At 35.3% G+C, this 15,777-nt stretch overlaps 1 protein-coding gene across 1 annotated transcript in view; it reads right to left on the minus strand.

Moving 5' to 3' along the window:
- The window catches only part of SBF2 (SET binding factor 2), a 198,857-nt gene that overhangs the window by 121,485 nt on the left and 61,595 nt on the right, over positions 1 to 15,777 (minus strand). The window contains exons 4-6 of the mRNA XM_026850676.1: positions 6,461 to 6,574; positions 4,699 to 4,809; positions 2,264 to 2,369 (exon numbers count right to left, since the gene is read on the minus strand). Coding sequence (XP_026706477.1) covers positions 2,264 to 2,369; positions 4,699 to 4,809; positions 6,461 to 6,574 — 331 coding nt within the window. The remainder of the gene's footprint in view (positions 1 to 2,263; positions 2,370 to 4,698; positions 4,810 to 6,460; positions 6,575 to 15,777) is intronic.

Below are 15,777 nucleotides of genomic sequence, written 5' to 3' on the forward strand. Positions count from 1 at the left end.
GTCTTAAGCTCCTGTTCAAAGGGAACGGCAGAAATAGAGTAAGTGTGACCATATTACAAAAAGCACAAAAAACTTCTGATGAGCTCAACTATGCTCTCCAGAGGAGAGCATTAGGCCTTATCTTAGAAAAATAAACTTTTTCACAGGGATGAGCTAATAGGTTCTACCATATCCTTCTGGACTCACTGTCTTTAACTCTTCATAAGACTACATGAAAAGTGACAAGAAATGAGAATTTATTTCAAACAATCTGTTCATATTTCCAGGTCCTCTTTTTATATCCAACAACCATTTCAAACACACATACGTAGCTGTATTAACAACTCTTTTTTTGGTAATTCCAAACAGAAATTTAGCATTAACAAACCTTGGCCTTAAGATGTAAAAGGAACTGTGCTATTCTGTAAAGTGATTGACACTATGAAAATATAAACATTTCTTAATTTGTGTCCTTAGAGGTACAAGGTGATTCTGCCATTGTGCTGTATCACTAAATACTCAGATACAAAATCTTTGAAAGGGATTTCAGCTTAAACTGAGGCACATTTACCAAGAAAAAAAAAAAATTTAAAAAAAAAAAAAAAAAAAAAGAAAATAAAAAGCAGTGGTTAGAAATAGGAGAGAGAAAAGTTAGTCTGTTTTACAAAGGGCTCAAAACAGCTGCTTAAAAAAACAAAAAAAAAACCAACTTGTAAGGAATAGCCAACTTATTTGCCTACTCCTTAACTAATTTCAGGCCCATTCCCAAGCAACCACTACTGTCCTCATCACACCAGAGAGCAGGAGAGAGACAGGAAGAGGACCTACACAAGACCACTAGGCAAGCTTTTTCTAATAGTTCTGATAGCCTTGTAAAAGAGAAAATTGTGCCACAACAGAAAAGAAGGAGTACTGAGGCAAGTCTTTTTTTCCCACAAACTTGTATGATCTCTTTCGGGAAATGGCATGCAAGTATATAGCTTCTCGTTGGGAAGATTTTTCAAGTTTTATCATTGCATACTTTCTTCAGTCTCTCTCCTTCAGGCCAGCTGAAGTGTCACTAAACAGAATTGTGAGCAATGAGCAAATTTTTCTTCCGTATCTCCCTTGCTCTCCCCCTCCTGCTGATTTTCATATCCTTCTGTTCACCATAACTGGAAAGGGCACCTGGAAACTGTGGGCTTACTGACTCCTACTTCTTAGAAGCCACCAAAACCCAAGAAAGACTGGATCGCCAAGCATTTACTGGAACTTGGGGAAACAAAACAAGGCAGAGAAGCAGCAAAACCACAGAAAACAGACTGTTTACAGCCAAAAGGCTAATGGAGAATGGGAAAAGAAAGATGAGATGGTAAACAAAGAGTAAAGCAGAGGTATAGATATTGAAAAGTGTATACAAGCTATTAATTTCAAAATATAAAAGTAAAGGATCATTGATTACTAGCACAACAATCTTGGAGTCCTGGTTATATTCCAAGAACTTTAGTCCTCTGTTATAGTATCTTCAGGAAGTTACATGACATCCATCTGTATATATTAAACCATTAATAAAATGTGGTTAATAATATTAACTTAAATCCTATGGGTGTGAAAGCAATTTGGAATTCTTATATCGAAGTTCTAGAATTCAGTTTTACACACGAGTAGAATTTAAAAAAGCTTGCTCTACAAACATGCTCTTACTAAGAATCCAAGAGGAAAAGATGGTCCTCAGTTTCCTCTACCATATTTATAGCCCCACTCTGTCTTCACAGAGTTTCCCACTTATAAATCTGATGCATACAATGACTTTTTAAATTATTTGCCTTAGTTGTCTTCCTCAGACTGATCCTGTAACAAAACACAATGATCCAAATTTGCCACACAAAAGCTAAGTGTCACAAGAGATGGTAGCCAAGAGTCTTGCTTTCTCTGTCATTTTCAGAACTGTGAATTTACAGCAACCTTTGCTACAGTTCCCAAAATAAAGTGCCTCAACTTAGGTATCACATACTGTACTAACAGAACAAACATACCATACCACACGGCATATCATACTGTACTCATGGCACCTCACACCATAGTTTATATCTTCAGAAAAGGGGAAAAGTTGTTGGGCCTGTCTGTGTTTAAAACATTGCCTGCAATCTGAATCAGAGTAATCTTAATGGATCTTGACATAATAAGACAAGTAAAACCTCAGGGACTGTAGTGAGGATAAGCAGCATCTGAATGAGAACAGAAAATACCTCATTCTGTAATTTAAAAAAATAACTTTTTTTTTTAAAAGCAGATCTAGACATACCCAGTTGCTGAAAGAGAAGAGCCACACTGGTGCCTGTAACAGGAAGGCTATCATGTAGAGGAGTCTGTATCAGCTGTCGGTCTCCAGCTCCCAAAGAAAACAGTTTCTGTAGAAAGAATTTTTTTAACTGAGTATAAATTTAATTTATATAGAATAAACAAGCTGTTGTCATACAGATAAGTGATTTATCCTGCAAAAAATAGTTATTTTGTGTACAGAAGATTAAAGTCAGTAAGAATAACTGAACTGACCAATAGAGATCTGAAATATAATTTGAGGACAATAATATGTCTCCTTGAAAGTACAGCATAATAGTGCCTTCCTTGCATCTCCACTGAATTAGTTCAATAGTTATGGCTTTGAAGGCATTCAATATTACATTTTTAATAATACATCAAAAAACCTTCCAGAAAAAAAAAAGGAAAACCATTTAAAACCCGTTCAAATCAGAAAAATATATCTTATTTTCTAACTGAAGTTCTTGAATATCTACTGTCTGCATGCACATTTTAAGTATGAAGATACTTGTGATACATGGGTATTGAAAAGGACACTTCTGCTACTCCTACGTTCCTGCTGTGCATATTAAAGTAGAATTAAAACTTCAGTTACCTTTTCAGTACAAAAACATACTTCCCTTGAGGGAGGCCAGAAATGGGGGCAAAGGGAATGCACTTGTGTATCACATCACAAAAAGTATTGTAACTGCAGAATAATCTTGCTTTCCTTTGACTAAATCCACACGGCATTGAAGCAGTGGGTGATTTCAAGCAGTTACCTCTAACCACTAATTACCACAGGGTGGGAGGCGATTCTGTACAAGCAGCAAGTGTGGTACAACTCCACCCTGTATGGCAGCAAAGGTGCTGACTGTATGAAGGTACCAAGCTCTAGTTGCTGCACAGCAGATGTTTGAAACCAAAACACTCCACAGTTAAACCAAGCAAGTCCCTGTGTAGCAGGTGTGCTCTTCCCCAGCACTTCAGCAGCAGACTGGGATGCAGGTCAGCAACTTATTTCACAGTCGATTATTTTGGCGGTGGACACATGAACAACCTGGGAGGTTCAAGGACTTCTGGAAATAAACATGAGAACAGTGTTCCCACTCTAAGAGATACAATTCAGATTTAGCCCTGAAGCATGAGGCTTAATAAAGAAAATAGAAAAATTTAATTTCTGATTAAAATGATAGTTTGACACTAGCGAATTTAACTTCAAAATGAAAGAACATTTTATCTGAAGAGAGCGCAGAAGGGAAAACAGCCAGAGGAGCACAACTTCTCCTCCCTCCTCCATCAGAGGAAATGGCCACTGGGTAAAGCCATAGTTATGAATTGGAGGGGAAGAAAGAAAAAAAAGAAAAAAAAAAAAAAAAAAAAAAGAAAAAAAAAAAAGGATAGATGAGAAGATACTGTCTAATTACTTCACTTCAAACTTCAAAACCTTGGGATGCAAAGACACAGAGATGTGGTTGCCTGGAAAGCAATAAGGTAGATCCTGACTAAGCTGAGAGGACATTTTGCCACTTACAGCACTATGAAATTCCAAAGCAGCCAGGGTTATGGGAAAAACAGAAAAGAATTAGGGATTTGTAGGAATTCAAGAAGGTTTGATAATCCATAGGCTGGATAGGAACCGTGAGAAAATATGCGTGAAACTGACTTTTAAATATTGCCAATTGCATACTTAGTTTCTGGGTAGGCTTCACGATAGGGACTGCAGTTTCCCAGTAGTGTCACAGCATAAAGTGAAGGCCAAGCAAGTAAGATCCAACTGGCTTGTCAGAAACCCCAAATGTATACAAATAGTTTATTTAAAGTAGATCATCAGACAAACCTTTCTGCTCACAGAAAGTGTAGGTACAAAGCAGAAAGAAGAATATTTGCTGGAAAACTATTTTATTTTTGAATGTATGAGCTACCTGGAATATTTAATAACATATGAGAAAACCTTGTTCAAGTTAATTTTTTAGCGCTTTTTTGTTTGTTTGTTTATTTTATGAAAATAGAAATTCAGAAGAGCTACCAGAGAAAAGTCCAGTGGAACCCTGAACTGCATCAAGAAAAGAGATGGGTAAATCAACTGAAGAGAAGGACATGTTAAAAAAGGGCAAAGAAAAAAAGCCTTTTTAAAAAAAATCTGTAGCAAGCAGAAATATTCCTTAACATACATTATTATTAAAAACTAAACTGCTTGATTTGTTACTGTGCCTTGTTAAAAGCCAACTCAGTGACAAAATTAACCCTTTGACCTTATCCTGGAATGGAATTTTTGCTGTCTTTAGAAGACAGGCCACAGGGAAAGAACTCACAGGCCACAGGGAAAGCACTCAGCTGAACTATGATCTTTTTTTCTTCAAAAATATTTCAAGAATTTATTTTTTGTTTTCTTCATAAATTAAATTAACTAGAAAAATACCCTTTTTTTCCATTTACCTGAGACCCTCCAGAAGCAGGGACAAGGCATGAACACAGATTTGCAATGAGAGTCTCCAGTGACACATTCAGGCTGTCCACATACACAGTATAGATCAGGCCAAGGCAAGCCTAGAAAGGTAGACAAAATATGTTAGACTGTTTATACAGAGAAAGCAGATGTCAAATTACTTAAAGACCTATGTATATAATAATTTAAAAGTAAGTGTCTTAATAGATATTAGTGAAGTACTTTCCAACTGAAGACAAAGTGCCACAAAAGGCAATCATTAATTTAAAAAAATTAGCGTGGCTATTTAGAAGCCAAGTATATGCTGGCAGGTGTAGATATATGCTTTTTAAAAAAGAAATTCAATGTTTAATATTTGTGCGCTGTTCATTATACAAAAAGTGCTTTACTACAAGTTACATTTAAAAATTATAAAATCAACACAGCTTCATCTGTGCTTTGTATTCCATGGACCTAAACCGGATTGGTTACCAGAGTAGAACACTGATGAATCAATGAGCTTTTGAGACTCATTTTAAGACTAGCATAAATGATAAACAATTTGATCTGTTAATTAACCTATACTCTTTATTTAGTAAAATAAATACCAGCGTATTTTAAAATGTACAGTACACTAACACTTCGGCATTTTCTTTTTTCTTGAGTCAGTTTTGACTGAGAAATCTCAGGTATAGATTTATCATTTTTACTAGTAATTTAATGTAAGATGATTCAATATTATGTTCTAAGAAGCCTTTGGGAAAAAAGAAATAAATAACTTTGTTTCACAGCATCCTTCTGATGCCTTTTAGCTGCTGTAACTCTGATAAATCAGCAAATACTTCAGGAATTCTCTTATTCGAAATAATTCCAACAGTGACTTTTCATATAACACATAGTTAAGCTGTGAAACTCCTTGACATGGGTTGTTGTAAAATCTGAGCATTAAGAAACTGAACAAATTGTATGAAAAAACCCCACACAAGAGACATCTCTGGTTCAGGATCTCATTTATCTATAACTCTCACTGAATTAGGAAAGTATTTTGTGGCATTAATTCTACAGCCTGCCTTATTCTTAAAGACTTTGCACTGCATTTGGTACGGGCCACTATCAGAGACAAAATACTGGGCTACATGGACTTTTAATGTCACTCAGTACAGTCATTCTTAACGTCTAATGACAGCTTAACTGTTGAATGATTTTCTCCTTTGATCTGTAAACCGAACTATATTTGTTTCTGTTAATATGTATTAGCTTAATAAAAATTTAAGCTTTTCATTTATCTCATATCAGTCATATTTCATCAGCTGAAAGTAATCCAAGACCCTAAATCTCTATCATGCATCTTAATTTGATCTGGAAGAGTCTCTGACATTTTGCCTTATATATGGAGGAAAACTATGATTTGGTATTAATTTACCATTATATATTTAATAAAATATTGTTAATGTCTTGTTTTTACCTGAGCAAATCTGGTTTTGTCCAAATAATTCCTTTCATTGTACAGTAATTTGAGCCCAGAAAATCTCTATTTCATCTTCTATGTAGATTTAAAACTGATTTGAGGGTAAAAAAGCACTGCTTTAACCTATAGGGACTATTTACTGTCATAGACATTGGATTTTATCAGCTCGATCTAAGCCTACTTTGGCTTTTAAATTCCCAAATCAATCCCGAGATGTTTTAAATCAAAAGTAGTGTCACTGCTACTTATTAAAAACAGCTTTGTCTGCTGACATATATTATAAATGACAATTGCAAATCCTTTACCCTGAAAATTTCTGGATAATCTAGTCTGGACACCAACACCAGACTTTTAGGAGCAAATACTTCTGCAGGCGGAATTAAACCAGACTCCTCTTCACCTTCAATTTCTTTTGTTCCCTTGAAAACAAAAACACTTCAGTTAATAAGCAGAAATAAACCTCAAACTAAAATGTTAGCATTCTTACAAAAAGTTAACATTTACAGAAGAAAATGAATGCATTATTTGAAACTGGTAACAAACTCAACTAATAGGAGCACATTCCAGTGGTTGCCTGAACTTCCTGAAAGCTTCTAGATGTAGTTCAACTTGTTAAAACTCACCTGGGAAGTCATGCACGAATGTACCTAAAATAAAGTTCTCCGAGACAGCAGTTTAGCAGGACAATGTTTCACAGTAAATGTTTCCTGTTTCACATTTTAGATAGAGGATTACAGAATGTGATCCTTTCAACATCAGGGTGTTAGCTGATTTATAATCAATCATAGTCCAAATACAGAAATAATATATTTCACAAAAGAATGTTTGGTTGCCCTACTCATATTCATATAATTCAATTTTTTAGAGAATTTCTACTAATGTTACAGCTAAAATAATCTATAAAGTCATCTCCAGCCTGACCCAGTGAATTTGGAATCTAAGGAATTTCTTGACAAGAAAACTAGTTCAGATTTCTCAAAAAATCCCTCAACCTTGTGAAACACTAAGTTTCTGGTTTAAAAAAAAAAAAGTACAATGCAGATAAACCTGCAGTTTTTAACGATATTGTGCAAGTTGCTATAACCTCCTTGCCAGCACTTACTATTCAATGACAAATATTTTATTGTTATTCATGAACAAAACTCAAAGATGTCACTAAATATTTTCATTTCTAAAATTCCACACATTCTTGACAAATTCATTAACTGAGTAAGCTTTCAAATGACAGAAAGTCTGTGCTTTCCAATTTTTGCAAGTCATTTTCTCCACCCACATGCCACCCACCACATTTCTGTTTCATTTATTCCTCTGACGGAGCATTCTTCTAAGCAAAAATCACTATATTATCTTAATTAGGAAGAGGAGAAAAATTACTTCCATTTCCATAAGATGTGAAATATCTACCTTCTGTCACTTTACTAGTCATCATTTCAGTTTATTAAAAAAAGAAATCAAACATCACTTTTCTAATGGAAGAAACCTGATAGAAGTGCTCTTCAACGGCAGGAATGCTGTGAGTTCATGAGCTTTATTTCACAACCTCATTTCTGAATGTATGGACGTATCCAAACAAAAGCAGTTAAAACAATGACAGTAGAAGTACTTAAAAAGCTGACATAATAAATGCTTTTAATTATGCAAATGTTTATTTATAATAAGCTTCATGTGGGAATTTTACTGACAGGGATGCATGACCAAAAAAGTTTGGAGACCAACTGCCCTACAGAGTAATTGTTCTTCCAGCTGGAAACTAAAGAGGTTCCTTCAAAAGCACTCATTTTAACAAACCTAAATGACTTTCCACTGAAACAAAATACATATTAACAGTCCTATCCTGTCCAGCCTTGTCTGCACAGTCCTGCGCTCCCTGGACAGAGCCAAATGGTGGCAGCTGAAGACATTCACTACCAGGCAGCAGACCTCATCTGTGAACCACTTAATCATTTTTGCCTGCACAAGAAGACCCGTGTTTTATTATTTAGATGCTCTCCTCAGTTCTACCACCAAACTGAAGGGGTCACTCTAAAAAGGTGCAATAGCTGGGCGTCAGCTAGAAGCTGCACTGAAGATGTCAGGCAGTAAAGAGCTACCTCCCAACCTGACCTGCAGGTGAAGGTATCTGCAGGAGAGCCTCTGCCCCTTGTCCTCCCACCCAAGAAGTCAGAGCTGGCCTTTCAGGCCATGTCCTGCACACCGACAGGACTGTTTGTCTCAACCACCCGCAACTTCTGTGTCACCCTATGCCAAAGCACTGCTCACACACACCCCTCTACAGAATAAGATACACAGACGTGTGTGTGCATATGCACCTTGGCGCTCTATTGTAATTATTCTATAAACAAAAAAGGGCATGTAATTTCTTATATGTATACCAGAGGAGACACAAATGCTACGAAATATATTGGTGCTTTTTTATACACAAGCTAAATGAGATTCTGGGGTTCCTGTAAAACTGCCACTCTGATTCTGATTCTTCAGGACACAAAATTAGGTGGTATTCACATAGGCTATACTACCCCTTCCTTGACTAAACAAGGTATCAAAGAAAAAAAAGAACAAATATACAAGCATTGCTATATTGCATCTTGGGACTAATGCCCCCCCCCCCCCGAACACAGGGCAAGCTTAGCGTATAAAAAAATTGAAAATGTAATCAACAAAAGTTTACTGTGTCAACTGTTCTAAAGAGCAACTATGAATTCTAGGCATAAAAGCAACAGACTTTGGCTGGCTGACAAATTATGGACCCTGACAAGATTAGGAAAAATTAAATTAAAACATATTCCGCATTTCTAAAGGCAAGGGATCATGGAAGCTTCTCTATATTCACATGGTACCAAGATAATGAAAACTCAGGGTGCCCAGACAGGGAGGAGGTTTCTATAAAAATCCATTTGCATAAAATTCACTCAACTTCAGATCAAGTCTTGAATTAATTCATAGGTATATTTAATCTAAAACTTTAAGGGCACAATAGCAGCACAATATTGAATTGATAAATCATTTACACTATAAATACACTCTATCTTACTTCATAAAAGTATTACAGAAAAACGTAATGTGACTACCCGTATTCCTTCCAGAGCTAAATGTTCTGACAGGCACGCAGGCACATTATTAGGAGTCAGTAGACTAAGTAGATAATCATTTCAAACACATGACTTTTAACCTACTTTTCAAGGGAAGTATTAACAGCATAAGCATTCTGTAGTAATACTAAATATGAAGTGGAAAAACCATAAACTTAATTCTATCTATGCCTTTACTTGGATACATTTAATTTTTCTTTATCCCCTACAGAAAAAATATTCTCTAATCAAAACTAACAAAATAAAAGGGTTAGATGTGGGGTTTTGTTCTCAATATCTTTTTGTTTTATAAATATAGCATTCAATTTACAACTAAAGAAAAAATAACTGGATGTTAAGAAAAATCTAAGGATACATAAACTGAAAGTTGAATTTAAAGTGGTTAAATAAGAAGATAATACTGCTATTTAATTTTCTTTTTTTAAATCTAGTTGACATTATAGTTTTTTCATTTTGCACTGATATTGGCTGGAAGAGGCTGATAATGGTATCTGGTAATGCTGCTATCGAACTTCCCTGATCTCTCATCTAGATTGTTAGCTAGCCCTCCATACTATGGTAAAACAGATTAAGATTTTTCTTAATTTCAATTAGTATTGAAAAAGATTCCTTCTTTTTTTTTTTTTTATTTCCCTCTTTTATTTCTATGTATAGGCAGACTTTGAAAACAGCCAAGATTAGAAAAATGTATGACTGGAAAGCAAAACATTATTCCAGCTCCTTAAAGATCCATTTAATTTAAAAGGTGACAGACATTTAAAATCTAATTCAGAAATATCTGTGCCTTTAGATTGGAAATAAATTAAATTCTTCTTAACATCACATTAATGATGACTTCAGTAGGCTAAGAAATAGGTACCAGAGACTGCTCTAACAAAGGGAACTGTATGATGAGCTGTGATCATACATGACTTCACCATGCTTAAAATATTGGTCCCTGTGATTGTGTTTGACTGAAGCCCATCAGGGTCCTGTTCCCTGCCTGCCAAACCCAGAATCCTCTTTTCTTCTGCACCTTGACCTGGTTTCTAAAATTATAAGGAGAATATAGTGCAGAGATCTGTAAACTATGGCTGATTCAAGTCCATAGAGTAGTTTTTCCACAAAATCTACCAGATAATAGTATTATGTTGTTCATTACAAAACTTCTTGTTCACAAAATAATATGGCTAACAAAAACTCTCGTTGCAGGAATCTTCACTGCGAGGGTTCCTTGTTCACATGTAAATGATTGTTGACAGTTTGAGCATCTGAAAAATGGAAGGTATATAGGAGTCTTTCTGTTTATTAAAGACTGCCTTTTTCCTTCTAGCTGCTAATATATCTTTTGGAGTAACAGCATTGCTAAACTGTTAAATTTAGATATTTCTTAAACAAATTCAAACCATCATATTCCAAACTATCACAAAAACATTGATACAACACCACAGTAATGACTGTTGACAATTATGTCCCACAAGATCAAAAAAAGCATAGAAAAAAAATCAAGATAATTTAAAAACTAGATATAGAATGGCATACTTAAAATTTTAAGATAAATTAAACAAGCATTTACTTATTGTGTAAGTAGAACATGGCTGAAGATGTATCGTAAGTTTAAACTGAAAAATTCGTATCTGGTTTTACAGCAGGATGTTTGATTTGTTTACTTGTCTTTAATAAGCAAACTCAGAAAATGGTGAAACTTCTTTTGAAGAACATGTGCTGCAATTTCATTTTGCTCAATTTGTTTGCTATAGCTGTAAAGTGGCCTCTTAAGAGACTGGCAAAAAAGAATGTGTGTTCTGGACTTTTAAAGCAGACTGATATATTATTAAACTCATTTTTTTCATGTATTTCATATACCCATATCTACAGTATAAATATATACATATACACAACTCCTGACATAACATAATAATGAGTTTCATAGGTTCATACATACATAAGAATATAGCACTCAAGAAAACACGAGTGCATATATTTCAACCGTTTGCCTTTCTTCTTATCCCATGAGAAGTTTCCATTTAACATATCTGTGACCTAAAATCATGGGTAAACTGAAATATACAATAAACAAGTAACTGAACTAACAGAACCGCTTGTTTAGGAACATGGTCAATAAAAGGAGCTGAATTAATAAATGCATTTGGGCAAGCATTTGGGAAAAAATCTCACTCAATAATTAATGTTCACATGACCAAATTTAAAAAAAAAAAATAAATCAACATTAATCCCAACTGATAAGTAACAGTTTAGAAAAATTAACTGTGATCAGCACTGCTCATCATTACTCTGCTATTTATTTGTTTGTTTTCTGAGAACTATTTGTTCCTCAGTTTAGCCAAGGGATATATATGGCACTAGGCCCAAGCTAGACAAACTGACTAATTATTTCAAGCATTTTTTAATGAGGAAGGTAACAGACAACTGGAGTTACCTACCAACAGATCAGGCACGATGCCCCAGATCCAATGTCTAGAAAAATTTTTAATATATTTTTTCATAGATACAGTTAAAATCAAATACTTGTGGGTTTTATACACATATTGCTAAATAAGGTATTGCTTTCCTTTAAATTGGTCTCCTTTTGCTTTAAAAACCTCTCTACATGTATAAAAAAAGTGTAACAACTGAGGATGGTTTGCAGCTTTTTACCAAGTATACTGCAAGGAGGTAAAGAGTTTGAAAGCTTGGTATTAGAAGAAAAATTCCAGTATTAAACAAAAAATAATTTTAATAATAAAATATGGCATATTTTCCTCAAGTAAATTGCTATCAATTAAAAGCAAAACATTTCTTAAAACTGAAATGTACATTAAATATTTTCTTCATATGCTATACAGAGGATACTGTGGCAAAATGATTTACACATTCTAATGGAGTAAGTGACAAGCAGTCACGTAGCTCTCCCACTTCAACACCCATGCCAGTTTAGGGAGTTGTTAAAGGGAATGAAATGAAGACTGCAAATCTATGAAAGCATAAATACAGAGCACACAGGCTTGGCTTAATAACATCGGATTGATACCATTTCAAAACTTCATCACAGTCTCCTGCTTCTTCAGAACGTGCTACACACCCCACTGGGCAAAACTTAAGCAGGTACCGAGGTGAATATGAAGTAGTCCTTTGACATTTTCTGCCCAATTCATTTTGTTTGCTTTAGATCACAAACATATATCCAGGGTTGAAAATTATGATTTTCAGATGACGTAAAGCCAAGAACAGCCTAAGTGTTTAGTTTCCATGCTTAGCATCAGAGTGTAAGAAAAAAATTTTATTGGAGCTATTTTGTGTGCTGCCTTGCCAAAACAGAAGTAGTAACACTGCACAAAACATGACAAAAGCTCAACCAATTGACCTGACAGCAAAACTGTTAGGAAGTCCTTTACATTGGGTCCTATTCTTATTGTTTAGTTTTATTCTTTATTTACTTTTTACTGCTGACACCAATAACCTCATGTATGAACTGGGCACCTGAAAAATCAGACCAAACCACCAAATCCAAAGTAAACTGGTGTTCACAGTTAGTCTTAAGGTAGAACAACAAAAACAACCACCACCATAACGGAAACTGAAATATGTTCAAAACAAACAAATGGTGGTAGCTCTTCAACTAATGGCTACTTAACTTATAAAACTCTTCTGGCACATAGTGTTAGTAACAAAAATGCATACAGGGTCACACGAAGACTGGACAACTGATGAAATTCCCAGAGGTTACTAAGCATGCAGCAGGCATATTCAGCTCAGTTGGTCCTTGGACTGTAGAGGCAGAGCAGGGATCACCCATGGAGACATTATGCTGTGTTCCTCTGCTGCTCCCTAGACATTCACTCCTAATCAGCCACAGAGACAAAATTCTATGCAAGATGTCTTTTCTTTCTGACACAAAATGGTAACTCTTACGGTGTTCCAAGCATTTGATGCAATGTATTTGAATGCATCTTAATGATATAGCTTCACAATACTCTTTAGATTATGAAACAGTATAACTTTTACAGTACATTATTACATTCAGTGTTCACTAGTAGGTAACAGTTTTGAGAACATATTCATTCTCTCTTGATACCTAAATCACACATACAAGAAGTTCTAATGAAGGGTTAAGCCTAAGGCAGTCAGTTCCATTAAGTGATTACTCTTATTTTTGAGTCCCTTCTTTCTTTTCTCTCTGACAGAACAAACTTTAAGGACACACACACCACCCCCATTTATACAAATCCAAACCATAAACTGACTTAAATTTCATTCATGGTTTCAGACTTGGCCTCAGATATTTGGAATAGAGAAAATAATTACAGCATCCACATAACAAGTAAATAGCTCTTTGTAGCTATGAATTAATTTAATTTTCTCTGGATTTATGTCTAAGGTATAAAAAAATGTGGATTACCTGATGTCTGATAAGGGTTGATCTCACACTCCAAGTTTTCCTTCATGTGGCAGTGGACTACAAAACCTAACTTTCTGTTTCCCACCCACCCACTTCCACAACAGCTACGACAAGTACAAGCTCTCATACCGTTACATTTGTCTGACACTGACAATGTTGCATGTGGAAAATCAGCATGTAAACAGACATTTTTGTCTAAGCCTCAATTTCAGCTTAAGAAATTGTCTTAAAGCTTTTAGTAGAAAAAGGTGACTGATTTTGTGCTACTTCAGTGAAGAATTGCAACTCATTTACAGGCAACGGATGTGGCAGCCAAGAAAAATTACAGCAGCCAACTTTACTTACAACCTTATTTTTTTCTGTTTAACAGAAATATTCATTGCTCTGATCTAGCCAACAAACTTTAGCATTTCCTCTTAAACATTTTATGAGTGTAATTTTGCCACACAATCATATTATTTTAGGATGTCAGCTCTGCTTCTAAATATTGACATTTAACTTAAAAATAACAATCTAGCCAAAATCTACATTTGGAAATTAAGTAAATTTTTAAAGATTAAAATGACCTACTAATAGAGTCCAAAAAAATTCTCCCTACTACTAAAATGTAGCTGATGTTAAGGGACTTGCATATCTTGAGAACACATCAGTATTTGGTCCATAAACATGCAGCTGACTTACAGCACACATGAACCATAACTTTCCTTCCTCTCCTGTCTCTTCATCCCTGTCTTCAGAACTTGGACATGTGCATCCTAATATTTGAAAATGTGTGACCGAATCTGCCATTTATCAAATCTCCAACACTGAAGGCTCCTAGATAAAGCAACACTGAACTGTGATCCACCTCTCCAAGACTATCAGCTGCCTGCCCAGTGTTGGCTCTGACTGCCCCAGTTGGACCACTATGTCCTCCTGCATCTCTGAAGCACCTCTGTGAATTGCCTTTATCAGAGGCTGCACTCATCTTCAGACAGGAGGACACTCCAGGCATGCTGACAGTGCACCTCCCCTCCGGGGGCACATGCTGCTCAAGTCAGAGCACTTAGTTCTGATTAACACTGAGCAGAGTAAAACTAGGTTTATCTTCATCTCAAAGTGAGGAAAATCAATTTAAACTGAGGTACTAATAGAAAAGTTTGTATTAGATGTAGCTTTACTGGAAGCTGGCAGGCATTATTTGAAACTCAAAGAAAATCAAATGTGAACAGAAAGTGAAATTAAAATTGTGCTTTTATGAATTCATCCAGTCCTACGGAGCGAACGAACATCTCATTACAAAACTTTAGCACTTCATTATACTTGTCAAAACCAGTTTGCCCTATGCAAAGTTTTGCACTGAAATTGTGCCAAGTTCAGCAAGCCTGTTGTTTTTTTACTAACTGCCCAGCAAAGAAGATTTAGAGACCACGCATGATTTCCTATTTTAAGAAAAGTTATTTGAAGTTTGCTTTAGTAATCTCATGCCAATTACTCATTTGGGACAGATCCCTTTCTCTCCATGTGATTTAGTCTCTGCTGGTTTTATTTGCAGCCAAATACACTCTTAGCTGGTTTATTAACAATCAAAGGCCAAAAAACATTCAGCATCAATTCATTTTATTTACTTTTCAGATTATACAAACGCATGTATCCAATAAATTCTAACACATGCACAAAAGTTAAAATAAACTTAGCTGACTGTCTCCAGAAGACAGATCTACACCCTGCCTACTATCCACTGTACTGAACTAAAACCACAGGTGCACAGATGTACTTCATGGCTTGTCTACGCACAGAATCATACCACTGCAGCTAAACATGGGATAATTATATCAGCATGAGAACCATTATCTTGATTTAATAATTTCAAAACAGAATAATAAACCGTAGTAATGCACTGTAGGGATTCTACCAACTAAAAAAAGGACCAACGAGAAAATTATGAAAAAATTGCAAACTTATCAAATAGAGTAACCTTGAGTCTCTGTAAGTGGTCAGCTCAGTCACTCCCTGAATACTACTGAAGCTTCAGAGTACTTGTATGTGATAATGAGTTTGCACTGCACCTTCCAATATTACACAAAATTTACACCACAAGCACCTATTAAATGTTTACTGTTTAATGCACCTCACTTGGAGATTTCCAGGGGGTGCTTATATGCATTATCATCTA

Source organism: Athene cunicularia, assembly GCF_003259725.1.
Source record: "Athene cunicularia isolate RWA chromosome 5 unlocalized genomic scaffold, athCun1 chr5_part3, whole genome shotgun sequence".
NCBI lineage: Eukaryota > Metazoa > Chordata > Aves > Strigiformes > Strigidae > Athene > Athene cunicularia.